This window comes from Salvelinus namaycush, chromosome 3 (assembly GCF_016432855.1).
Source record: "Salvelinus namaycush isolate Seneca chromosome 3, SaNama_1.0, whole genome shotgun sequence".
NCBI lineage: Eukaryota > Metazoa > Chordata > Actinopteri > Salmoniformes > Salmonidae > Salvelinus > Salvelinus namaycush.
Genome location: NC_052309.1, coordinates 82,876,135 through 82,890,190, shown reverse-complemented (window position 1 = coordinate 82,890,190; position 14,056 = coordinate 82,876,135). Strand labels below are relative to the sequence as shown.

The 14,056-nt window shown below is 46.2% G+C and overlaps 1 protein-coding gene across 1 annotated transcript in view; it reads right to left on the bottom strand.

The window, feature by feature from the left end:
* Positions 1–14,056, bottom strand: part of cep112 (centrosomal protein 112) — a 177,268-nt gene that overhangs the window by 73,930 nt on the left and 89,282 nt on the right. Inside the window, exon 20 of the mRNA XM_038986120.1 lies at positions 9,343–9,525. Within this exon, the coding sequence (XP_038842048.1) occupies positions 9,343–9,525 (183 nt within the window). The remainder of the gene's footprint in view (positions 1–9,342; positions 9,526–14,056) is intronic.

Below are 14,056 nucleotides of genomic sequence, written 5' to 3'. Positions count from 1 at the left end.
GTGAGGTTCTCTCTCGTTATGGCTTCAGTCACATGGCAATTAGAGCATAAAGCGTCTGAAGTCTTTTTGTGTGGAAAACCTCACAGAGACATCAAAGGCTGCATCACCACAACACCCAGATGCCATGGCTGTGTCACACACCCTCACACACAGAAACAGACAACACAGAAAAATAGGAGGATACACACGGACTCACACACAAACACACACACATACAGAGTGAGAGAGACAGCCATAAACAGTGCCAGGCGTGATGGTCGACATGACTTCAAGGGCAGGCAGCTATTAGACCTGGTCCCTGAACAGCCTTTAATGTAGAATTCCCTCTTCAACTCGTCTGGCTGATCCCTCTTCCCTACAACTTTAATATGTTTGGAAAACAACATAAAGGCAAACAACATATAGGCTAACAACATATAGGCTAATAACATATAGGCTAATAACATAAAGGCTAACAACATAAAGGCTAATAACATATAGGCTAATAACATATAGGCTAATAACATAAAGGCTAACAACATAAAGGCTAACAACATAAAGGCTAATAACATATAGGCTAATAACATAAAGGCTAACAACATAAAGGCTAACAACATAAAGGCTAATAACATATAGGCTAACAACATAAAGGCTAACAACATAAAGGCTAATAACATAAAGGCTAACAACATAAAGGCTAACAACATAAAGGCTAATAACATATAGGCTAATAACATATAGGCTAATAACATATAGGCTAATAACATATAGGCTAACAACATATAGGTTACTGAAACAAAAGTTGCAAAATAAAAGGACTGCCTAGTATTGTTGCAGCAGGTGCATAATTGCATGCTGAACTGAAGGGTGTCAATTTAGTCCAACAGTCCTACTCTACATGACAGCTTCCTCATACCATGCTGACATAGAATGTGTGATTAAATACATGTTGACTAATATGAATGTTAAGTCGTTTGTTGTATGAGGTTATACTAAATCACCTGAAGCGGCAAGAATAGATTTGAGAGGTGAGGAAATTGAAAAAATTGAAATTAAATAGATAAAATCCAATATTCAAATATATGAATGGATAGGGGATAGAGAGAACAAAAGACAGAGAGAGAGAGAGCCAATCTGGAGGGGAGAGCACATCTGTCTGAGCTTGGACTGAACATCAACAGGGAGAAAGAGAGGGAGGGAGACAGGGACAATAAGAGACAGCTGCAGTTGGAAACAAGCTCATTTGTGGCATGTGACAAGTGGACGAGATTTAAAAACAATAGCTACCCCTACTCCAAATTCCCACCCACTCTCAGAAAATCATTTCTAATAGCAATGCTTATAAGAAATCAAAATGTGGAGCTGAATGTCATCTGCAATCTAATGACTTAGGTACTACAACACACAACAAACGTCAGCCATTGATCTCTCTGTCAGCATGAGACATGTGAAAGTGAAACAACATGCAGTCCTACCTCAATCACAAAAAGATGTGATCTAATCAACATGCAAAAATCCCAAACATAACTCTAACCAACACACTGATGTGTCAACTCAACAACAGACAGAGCCCAATGGCTATAGGATGTCTGGGAGGAAGGGAAGACAGGGCTGGCCTGACAAAACCATCTATAGGGACTGATCAATCGTTCAATTACAAGGCAGAGAGAGAGACAGACACACAACCCCTCCCCCTAAGACACAGTGTTCTTGTCCAGCTGTCTGTTGTGCAGTCTTCTCTCTCATCAGACTCCCTTCCTCAGCTCAGACTCACGCTGTCATCAGGCCCTTCATTTCTCCCGGTCTTGTTAATCACTTACTGGGGAGAAAAGTTATTTGAAAGTTTTGCCAGGGTTATCATTTAGTCCATCACAGTGTTAAGGAGAGACCCCTCTGAGGATCTGACTCTCTCCCATGCTGTTTGAAGTCCAGATGTTTCTCAGAAAATATATTTTCAGGACGTGTGAGAGGGGAAAAAACGGAATTAGCCATAAAAATGAGTTGAGTGAAGTCGCTGTAAGAAAACTAAATAATGGCTTTGGACGAGCCAATAGAATGATCACGTTTCTGTTGTTCAGGACAACAGAGCTTAAATGAATTTGTAATGTTGGTGTAGTTTCTGAAGTGGAATTCTTTGGACAGACCAATAAGGAAACAGACTCCAATGTCCTCAGAGCAGGAGAAACAATAGCATTGACTAAGTGAAATACATATCACTCCTAAACAACAACAGTTAGTCCATTTAAATATCCAGCTGCTTGAGGAGAGGACAGATCCACTGTGCCGTGGCAGACAGTCAGAACACTGACAAAACTATTTATTAGGTTTAAAAACAAGAGAAAACATGAGTATTGCACCAGAATATGGACTGTGTTTGGGGACAGAGAGGATAGCGTGTCTCTTGAGAGTGTGTTTGAGATAGGGAGTGTGTGTGTGTGTGTGTCTCCCTCTCTCTCTCGGTCTCTCTAATAGGGCTCTCTTCCACCCTCCTGTGCCACTGATCGGCTAACAGAGCAGCACAGAGCTGGCTGCAGGCTAACACATTTACTGAGAGCTGCTGTCCTGGCTGCACGGACTGGCAACTGATGCTGCTTTTTCAGCTCATCCTTTCATCTTCAAAGATAATGGTTGAAATAGAGGACTATGAGCGTGGCAAAAGCCCAGTTGACGGTTTTGGATGGGAAAAGCATCACAATGATGACCCCAAGGCTGAGGAGGAGGATTTGGGATAATTCCCTCTGTATGTTGGACGCCAACTCCAAACTCCCAACCCAGCATCACACCAATCTCCAAATAACTATTTCATCATTAGTTGATGATACAGCAAACACCACTGCAGCTGCAAAAAGGCACAAGAGAAGGGCCCTTAACTGGAAACGAAACATGTCATTTAAACAGCACTGTCACTGCACAAAGCTCATTTAAACAGCACTATCACTGCACAAAGCTAATTTAAACAGCACTGTCACTGCACAAAGCTAATTTAAACAGCACTGTCACTGCACAAAGCTCATTTAAACAGCACTGTCACTGCACAAAGCTCATTTAAAACAGCACTGTCACTGCACAAAGCTCATTTAAACAGCACTGTCACTGCACAAAGCTCATTTAAACAGCACTGTCACTGCACAAAGCTCATTTAAACAGCACTGTCACTGCACAAAGCTCATTTAAACAGCACTGTCACTGCACAAAGCTCATTTAAAACAGCACTGTCACTGCACAAAGCTCATTTAAACAGCACTGTCACTGCACAAAGCTCATTTAAACAGCACTGTCACTGCACAAAGCTCCTTTAAACAGCACTGTCACTGCACAAAGCTCATTTAAACAGCACTGTCACTGCACAAAGCTCCTTTAAACAGCACTGTCACTGCACAAAGCTCATTTAAACAGCACTGTCACTGCACAAAGCTCATTTAAAACAGCACTGTCACTGCACAAAGCTCATTTAAACAGCACTGTCACTGCACAAAGCTCATTTAAAACAGCACTGTCACTGCACAAAGCTCATTTAAACGGCACTGTCACTGCAAAAAGCTCATTTAAACGGCACTGTCACTGCACAAAGCTCATTTAAAACGGCACTGTCACTGCACAAAGCTCATTTAAACGGCACTGTCACCGCAAAAAGCAAATTTAAAACGGCACTGTCACTGCAAAAAGCTCATTGAAAACGGCACTGTCACTGCACAAAGCTCATTTAAACAGCACTATCACTGCACAAAGCTCATTTAAAACGGCACTGTCACTGCACAAAGCTAATTTAAACGGCACTGTCACTGCACACAGCTCATTTAAATGGCACTGTCACCGCAAAAAGCAAATTTAAACGGCATGGTCACTGCAAAAAGCTCATTGAAAACGGCACTGTCACTGCACAAAGCTCATTTAAACAGCACTATCACTGCACAAAGCTCATTTAAACGGCACTGTCACCGCAAAAAGCACATTTAAAACGGCACTGTCACTGCACAAAGCTCATTTAAACGGCACTGTCACTGCACACAGCTCATTTAAATGGCACTGTCACTGCACAAAGCTCAATTAAAACAGCACTGTCACTGCACAAAGCTCATTTAAAACAGCACTGTCACTGCACAAAGCTCATTTAAACGGCACTGTCACTGCAAAAAGCTAATTGAAAACGGCACTGTCACTGCACAACGCTCATTTAAACGGCACTGTCACCGCAAAAAGCACATTTAAAACGGCACTGTCACTGCACACAGCTCATTTACACGGTACTGTCACTGTACAAAGCTCATTTACACGGCACTGTCACTGCACACAGCTCATTTAAATGGCACTGTCACTGCACAAAGCTAATTTAAAACAGCACTGTCACTGCACAAAGCTCATTTAAACGGCACTGTCACTGCAAAAAGCTCATTGAAAACAGCACTGTCACTGTACAAAGCTCATTTACACGGTACTGTCACTGCACAAAGCTCATTTAAACGGCACTGTCACTGCAAAAAGCTCATTGAAAACGGCACTGTCACTGCACAAAGCTCATTTAAACGGCACTGTCACTGCACAAAGCTCATTTAAACGGCACTGTCACTGCACAAAGCTCATTTAAACGGCACTGTCACTGCACACAGCTCATTTAAATGGCACTGTCACTGCACAAAGCTCAATTAAAACAGCACTGTCACTGCACAAAGCTAATTTAAACGGCACTGTCACTGCAAAAAGCTCATTGAAAACGGCACTGTCACTGTACAAAGCTCGATTAAACGGTACTGTCACTGCACAAAGCTCATTTAAACGGCACTGTCACTGCACAAAGCTCATTTAAACGGCACTGTCACTGCACAAAGCTCATTTAAATGGCACTGTAACTGCAAAAAGCTCATTGAAAACGGCACTGTCACGGCACAAAGCTCATTTAAACAGCACTGTCACTGCACAAAGCTAACTTAAACGGCACTGTCACTGCAAAAAGCTCATTTAAACAGCACTGTCACTGCACAAAGCAAATTTAAACAGCACTGTCACTGCACAAAGCTCATTTAAATGGCACTGTCACTGCACAACGTTCATTTAAACAGCACTGTCACTGCACAAAGCAAATTTAAACGGCACGGTCACTGCACAAAGCTCATTTAAACGGCACTGTCACTGCACAAAGCAAATTTAAACAGCACTGTCACTGCACAAAGCTCATTTAAACGGCACTGTCACTGCACACAGCTCATTTAAACGGCACTGTCACTGCAAAAAGCTAATTTAAACGGCACTGTCACTGCAAAAAGCTCATTGAAAACGGCACTGTCACTGTACAAAGCTCGATTAAACGGTACTGTAACTGCAAAAAGCTCATTGAAAACGGCACTGTCACTGCACAAAGCTCATTTAAACGGCACTGTCACTGCACAAAGCTCATTTAAACGGCACTGTAACTGCAAAAAGCTCATTGAAAACGGCACTGTCACTGCACAAAGCTCATTTAAACAGCACTGTCACTGCACAAAGCTAATTGAAAACGGCACTGTCACTGCAAAAAGCTCATTTAAACAGCACTGTCACTGCACAAAGCAAATTTAAACAGCACTGTCACTGCACAAAGCTCATTTAAATGGCACTGTAACTGCAAAAAGCTCATTGAAAACGGCACTGTCACTGCAAAAAGCTCATTTAAACAGCACTGTCACTGCACAAAGCTAACTTAAACGGCACTGTCACTGCAAAAAGCTCATTTAAACAGCACTGTCACTGCACAAAGCAAATTTAAACAGCACTGTCACTGTACAAAGCTCATTTACACGGTACTGTCACTGTACAAAGCTCATTTACACGGTACTGTCACTGCACAAAGCTCATTTAAACAGCACTGTCACTGCACAAAGCAAATTTAAACAGCACTGTCACTGTACAAAGCTCATTTAAACGGTACTGCCACTGCACAAAGCTAATTGAAACGGCACTGTCACTGCACAACGCTCATTTAAACGGCACTGTCACTGCACAACGCTCATTTAAATAATATCACAGCACAAAGCTCATTTAAACAGCACTGCACAGCACAATGCTCATTTAAACAGCACTGTCATGTTTGTACATATAGAAAAAGTGTGATTTATAAAACAATCCTACGAGCATCATACACACACCGGTAGTAGATCACCATATACCAACTGTTCATACAACCAAAAGGTTTTATTTGGCTCGGTCAGTTGTGGCTTGACCAGTAAAATAAAGAGGACCATTAGGACAATTCAAGTTGCTTTATTATATAACCTTTATTTGACTCCAGGCCTTTATTGAGCAGGGTAACAATGACAGTTGTCTCTGTCCAGACTCCAGGCCTTTATTTAGCAGGGTAACACAGACAGTTGTCTCTGTCCAGACTCCAGGCCTTTATTGAGCAGGGTAGCACAGACAGTTGTCCCTGTCCAAACTCCAGGCCTTTATTTAGCAGGGTAACACAGACAGTTGTTTCTGTCCAGACTCCAGGCCTTTATTTAGCAGGGTAACACAGACAGTTGTCTCTGTCCAGACTCCAGGCCTTTATTTAGCAGGGTAACACAGACAGTTGGTCAGGGAAGGGGCTCCAGCAGAGTATCCTGGATAACAACAAATGGTGATGAGGACAGGAAAGAGAACTCTTGTGCTCCACCACCTCCTGCTGCATCTCCTTCTCCTCTTCCTGCTGCATCTCCTTCTCCTCCTGCGTAGTCTCCTCTTCCTCCTGCATCTCCTCCTATGTCTCTTCCTCCTCCTCCATGTTGACCACGACTCGTTTGTTGTCCTTCCCAACTGGTTGGGTGGGGTGGAGGCCAGCCTATTTATTAGACTCATCCTACCATGTGAAGGGGATGAGTCGGGATTACTCATCCTCACGACGTGTGGCTGACATCCGCTCCCTCTGCCAGCTTTCCATAGTCAGGAAGAGAGAGAGTAAGTGAGCAACACAATCCTTCCAGAGAATCCAGGAAGAGAAGGAAGAGCGGGAAAGCAGGGCCTGGATCCAATCACCTCGCCAGGAATTGATTCCCCAAATCCTGACAGTCACATCGGGACAGATTCCATTGTCTGTCTTCCTCACACAAGATAGTGTGGGTGATTGGTTTGATGGAATGTTGAATACCACGTAAGCCTCACAATAGTGAAAAGTACTAAGTAGTAGGAATTAAGTAGTGCATTTAAGCTATGCTTGCCAGTTTCAGAAAGCGTTCATATTTTCTGGATGCATCAACAAAATACTCTGCTTTTCAACATTCCTCTTTCAAAACTCTCAGGACTTTTCAGAATCTGTGGAGGTTGAATGCCCCATTTATTTCCATCTGTATGACAGAGTTTGAAAGGGGTAAACTATGGTCTATGGTAATGCAAACCTACTTCATAATATGGGACTTAAAGTAATGTTAAAAAAACTAATCTTTCTAATTGGCTCATTCATGCCCCCTCCTGTCCCCTGTAACTATTCCCCAGGTCCTTACCGTAAATGAGAATGTGCTCTCAGTCAACTTACCTGGTAAAATAAGGGTTAAATAAATAAATACAAATAACATACGTAAATTCTGGAGCCCAACTGCTGCTCTCCAAGAACCCTAACCACAGAGAGAAGTTTTGTTTTATTTATTTTTAATTGGTGGAGGGGAGATTTTGGGGTGCGTTGTGGCTCGATGTGACTCCACATAATCGTATGGTCGGGCGATGGCCATGGCAGAGACAGACAGACTAACCAGAATAGTAGAGTGGGTGCCAACAGATACCTCAAATCATAGTTGAGAGAGTGTGTTCAGGGTAGCTGTGTGTGTGTGTGTGTGTGTGTGTGTGTGTGTGTGTGTGTGTGTGTGTGTGTGTGTGTGTGTGTGTGTAGTAAGATGAGATGTTTTCTTCCACTGAAAGGAGCAGGCCATATAGAAAGCTGTCACCTCTGCCATATAGAACAGTGCGTACTGTACACATAACCCTGTCTTACTGTCAAATGTATGGAGAGGATGAACTAACAATGTTTCTAAAACGTTTGACTGTTTGACCTTGAAATGCTACAGTTTAAATGCCATCTTTCTATAGTTCTAATCATATTTCTATTCATTCATTTATGGCCAATAATGTCAAATAGTAAAGACAATATATTTATTTTATTCCCCATTTAAGTCTAAATGCTTATAAATCTAGGCCTATACTATTTCATACTAGGCCTACTTCTAAAAAATAATAATAATCTTAATGATAGAAAATAAAGTTTCTTAACGGCGAAATTCCATTTCGTTCTGTTGTTCGTACGCAGTTGTGTAACCTGGGAACCATCTGTGCCCGCCGTTCGCTGCAAAAACATTTGAGAGTCGCCGTTTGTCCAAATGTCCAGAAATAGTGAATGTGCACGGCTGGACCCCTAGTCTCCAGCCAGGAGGCAATAAACAAGCCCTCGCCATGCTGACATTCTACATTTCATCTGGAGGCTTGAGGAGTCAAATACATCCCGGACGGGGGCTGCTCTGTCAAATGGCTTCCCACAGCGTCTCCATGCTAGCCAGGCAGGAGAAGCGGCGAGGAGAGGGGAGATGGAGGGAAGAGAGTGGAGCAGGGCTGCAGGGAGATAAAACCTGCTGGAATCATAATAGTGTTAAATAGGCTTGGGGATGGGGACTCCATCAATTTAGCGCCAAATGTCATATAGCCATTGTAGCGGTAGTGTGTTGTTGTAATAGGAAAGTAACTGGTGCTTATGGGAGGGAGATGGCTACCTGCGGTGAGGGGAAAATGCCATGTACAGCTTGTTCCTCCGTAGGGGGATTACGGGGCACTCGCCGTATGCGGCTGATACACGGCTGATACCGACCCCGGTGAACCAGGGAAAGAAAGGAGAGAAATGCAACCCAGGGTTTGGGGAATAAAAGGCCAGAGCTACTGCACAGCGAGCAAGCCTTCCTTTCCTTTATCTGGCAACCTGTGGTTTCCAGGCGTTTCAAGTCTTTTCACTTCTAGCACGGAACCCTGCCGCGAAACCAGGAAAGAAATACAGAATCGCATTAGAAGTTAGCACTGTATGATAATATTAATTTATTTCGGTTTAATAGGCATTTAACTTTTCCATTAATTTGCGGTCCTTCCTACAACAACAACGGTCCTTCCTATTTTATTTCGCAAATAAAATAATTTAGGATTTAAATAAGAATTTGGAATTCTTTCCTTTCCGCTCACACACACCTGCAACCCTACAAAACATCCGCCCGCAAAACGCAAATTTTGCTCAGAAATCGCACCTAGCAGCAGGTGAGAACGTACTACTCGCAGCGTTTTTGAAAGCCCAGCACCACAGAACGTTAATGGCTTAACAAAATGGTGACCAGGAATGAACCTGCGGGAGAGCGGTGCGGACCAGAGGAGAGTAGTGAGACCTCCTACCTGGGCGTCGCGTTGCCTCCACTCCTGGGTCTGCTGCTGGTGCTGGTGCAGGGCGGCCCGCGCCTCCCTCTCCATGGTGCCCACCTCCCGCTGGCGCTGCTGGACCAGATGGTCCCTCTCCGTGCTGTAATGCTGCTGTAGACGCATCCTCTCCTGCTCCTGCCCTGCACGCTGCTCGCACATCTGATTGGACAACAGGAGGTGAGAGGAAGAAGACTACAATCAGCCCCAGCTCTGTCGTCATGACAATTTGTCCATCAATCCACCCATACATCCCTTCCATCCCTCCCCATACTCCAATGCGCCCCGCCGTTGCACAAAGGACAGGACCAAAAAAAAGAGAACGTTTGTCTCTTGCCTCACGACTCGATGACTCCACGACATAATGCAATTCATTTACATCATTATTACCTCACACTGTTTCCATCCCACTATCTCTCGCTCTCTTTCTCCAAATCGGACTCCTGTCGCCCCTCTCCTATCGGCATATAAATGAGCAGTTAGCTTGGGCTGTCTATGCAGAGAGGCTGTGAGGGGTTAGCCATCTGGCTACTAGAGGAGCTACCCTCGCCCCATGCTATGAGTCTCACAGCGTGGGGAAATGGGCTTAGTAAGGGCGATGCCTATCATCATTATACTACGCCCCACTCAGAGGACATGAGGAGAAGGAAGACAGGAACAAACTTCAGAGGGGAGAAATGTACAAAAAGCGGAGAGGAGATGGAACGTGTTACTTCAACCTGTCATCATATTCATTCAGAGTCCGACAGACTGCCGCAGAAGAATCAAATCATACAATCTCAGTGTTTGCGTTCAAATTTGGTTGCCTATCGCCGCTAAATGATCGTAGCTGTACGGGTCTATGCTGACAATGAGAGAGTATTTAGAGGACGAAATAACAAAAAGCTTCCCACAAGCTGACCAACAGAAATGCTGCCCCAACCGACACACTGAGACAGTGAGTCATCGTCTGATGGAATTAACAGAAAACCTAAAAGAAAAAAGAGACGGGGAAAAATACAAAAGAATCCTCCAAAAGAAAGAACCCCTTTACAAACATACCATGCTGTCAGTCAGTTGAGCTAGGCTATCCCAGTGTCTACAGACCGCTCCACTCTACAGCGTTAGCTCTGTTAGCCTAGCGCTGCGGATCTGAGACAAGTCACCTGCTGTGAGGTAAAGCCTGGTGGCGGAGTGCTGAGAACACTAAAGCCCAAGCACCGCCTGTGTCTGCTTTTTCCCAGGCTCCGCGCTCTCTGCTCTCACTCCCCCATGGCGGGGTACCCATGACCCTGTCCCATCCCCGTGGTGTGCTCCCCTGCCGGGGCTGTGAAGGGCCAGCAGGGGCCCTGGGCTGGGGCCCAGCTCCAGCTCTGAAGCTAATCCTCCACACATTGTGCTCCCCCGGCACCCTACCTGGGCCTGCCACAGACAGGACAGACACACAGACAGGACAGACACACAGGACAGAGACTAGGCAGTTAGAGAGCACTAGTCCCAGCCCATAGGTTTAGCCCACAGGTTTAGCCCCAAGCTCCAGACACTGCTTACGCTTAGGCTAATGCTATTCTGGTGATGAATGGGTATATCGACAGATTCCTCACTCAGTGAAGGCCACAAAAGACACTTCTATTAGCCACGCAGGATTTCAGGGTTTCCCCACTACTTGCGTTTGGGTAGATTTGCAAACTGGAAGGAAAGGGAGGGATGACTAAATCAAATGTTCTACCTGGAGATTCTCTGTGTTTCTTTTATTGCTGTCGCACATCTACATTTGTAAGGAATTAGTCAGTATGTATACATTCTACCAAAACACACACACACACTACTAAAACACACACACACACACTACTAAAACACACACACACACACACACTACTAAAACACACACACACACATTACTAAAACACACACACACACTACTAAAACACACACTACTAAACACACACTAATAAACACACATACTCACACACTTGGGACATAAACAGTAGTTTTCAGAAAGACATCCCGCAGCTCATTTCTAGAGCAAAATCCTCTTAGACAGTTTACCACAAACACAAACAAAGCATTGTGTGAGACCGGCCTGGCCATCTTCCGTGTTATTGTCATTGGAGATGTTCGGCTTTGCTGGTCCCACAGAGTTAATACATGACATCTGCTCTATAATTCAATTCCATTCACTATGATAGAATTCATTCAGTAATATAATAGAGACCCAATCATATCCAGCAACTGGATTTCACAGTCATGCAGAATCACGCCACAGATCATGATTCATATCTCCACAGCATGTCAGAGTCTGATGGGCTGACTGATAGGCGGCTAATTCCTACGCAAAACTACAACAACAGCGTGACACCCGGCGACAGGAGAGACAAGTGGGGAAGCGTTGGCTTACTGTTTCGTGTGACCGTCCCGATTTCATTTCAGGGCTTTGGTTTTGAGAGAGAGGGGGGGGGGGGTTGGAGGTGGGCAGGAAGGCCGAGCTAGATCTGTTTTCAAAAAAGTAACATTACAAAAGGAGGCAGAGGAGGAGAGAGAGAAAGAGAGGGAGAGAGGGATGATGGAGAAACACAAACATCCTGGTTACGTCATAGGCTTGCTGAAAAAAGGGCTTCTGGGTGCTGAGGCTCTTAAAGGGGCCGGTGTGGCCACGACACAGCAGGAGAGGGCCTGGGAGAACAGATACACAGTGTGTGTCCTGTCACTGAGAGAGTCTAGAGAGACGGTGTTACAGAACAGCCTGTGTCCTGTCACTGAGAGAGTCTTGAGAGAGACAGTGTTACAGCACAGCCTGCGTCCTGTCACTGAGTGAGTCTAGAGAGACGGTGTTACAGAACAGCGTGTGTCCTGTCACTGAGTGAGTCTAGATAGACGGTGTTACAGCACAGCCTGCGTCCTGTCACTGAGTGAGTCTAGAGAGAGATGGTGTTACAGAACAGCCTGCGTCCTGTCACTGAGTGAGTCTAGAGAGACGGTGTTACAGCACAGCCTGTGTCCTGTCACTGAGTGAGTCTAGAGAGAGATGGTGTTACAGAACAGCCTGCGTCCTGTCACTGAGTGAGTCTAGAGAGACGGTGTTACAGCACAGCCTGTGTCCTGTCACTGAGTGAGTCTAGAGAGACGGTGTTACAGAACAGCCTGCGTCCTGTCACTGAGTGAGTCTAGAGAGACGGTGTTACAGCACAGCCTGTGTCCTGTCACTGAGTGAGTCTAGAGAGACGGTGTTACAGCACAGCCTGTGTCCTGTCACTGAGTGAGTCTAGAGAGAGATGGTGTTACAGCACAGCGTGTGTCCTGTCACTGAGTGAGTCTAGAGAGACGGTGTTACAGCACAGCCTGCGCCCTGTCACTGAGTGAGTCTAGAGAGACGGTGTTACAGAACAGCATGCGTCCTGTCACTGAGTGAGTCTAGAGAGACGGTGTTACAGCACAGCGTGTGTCCTGTCACTGAGTGAGTCTAGAGAGACGGTGTTACAGCACAGCCTGTGTCCTGTCACTGAGTGAGTCTAGAGAGACGGTGTTACAGAACAGCCTGCGTCCTGTCACTGAGTGAGTCTAGAGAGAGACAGTGTTACAGCACAGCCTGTGTCCTGTCACTGAGGGGCTCCTGTCATTGAGATGTGCCTGGGTGTAGTGGCACAGTAGAGCTGCTAACAGAGGACTAGGGGGGTGTGACAGGACTGGACAGCCTGAGAATTGGGAAAGAGACAGTGAGGTAACGGGACACTGCTACTGTTGCCCCAGGAGGGTTACTCCAAACCTCAGGGAGGGGGAGGGGGAGTGTGAGAACTCTCTGGCCTCAGCAGGGTGAAGAGAAGGGGAGAGGGAGAACTGTCTGGCCTCAGCAGGGTGACGAGAAGGGGAGAACTGTCTGGCCTCAGCAGGGTGACGAGAAGGGGGGGGGAACTGTCTGGCCTCAGCAGGGTGACGAGAAGGGGAGAACTGTCTGGCCTCAGCAGGGTGACGAGAAGGGGGGGGGGGGGGACTGTCTGGCCTCAGCAGGGTGAAGAGAAGGGGAGAGGGAGAACTGTCTGGCCTCAGCAGGGTGAAGAGAAGGGGAGAGGTAGAACTGTCTGGCCTCAGCAGGGTGACGAGAAAGGGAGTGTGAGAACTGTCTTGCCTCAGCAGATGGACGAGAAGGGGAGAGGGAGAACTGTCTGGCCTCAGCAGGGTGACGAGAAGGGGAGAGGGAGAACTGTCTGGCCTCAGCAGGGTGACGAGAAGGGGAGAACTGTCTGGCCTCAGCAGGGTGACGAGAAGGGGGGGGGGGGACTGTCTGGCCTCAGCAGGGTGAAGAGAAGGGGAGAGGGAGAACTGTCTGGCCTCAGCAGGGTGAAGAGAAGGGGAGAGGTAGAACTGTCTGGCCTCAGCAGGGTGACGAGAAAGGGAGTGTGAGAACTGTCTTGCCTCAGCAGGTGGACGAGAAGGGGAGAGGGAGAACTGTCTGGCCTCAGCAGGGTGACGAGAAGGGGAGAGGGAGAACTGTCTTGCCTCAGCAGGGTGACGAGAAAGGGAGTGTGAGAACTGTCTGGCCTCAGCAGGGTGACCAGAAGGGGAGAGGGAGAACTGTCTGGCCTCAGCAGGGTGACCAGAAGGGGAGAGGGAGAACTCTCTGGCCTCAGCAGGTGGACGAGAAGGGGAGAGAGAAGAACTGTCTGGCCTCAGCAGGGTGACGAGAAGGGAAGAGGGAGAACTCTCTGGCCTCAGCAGG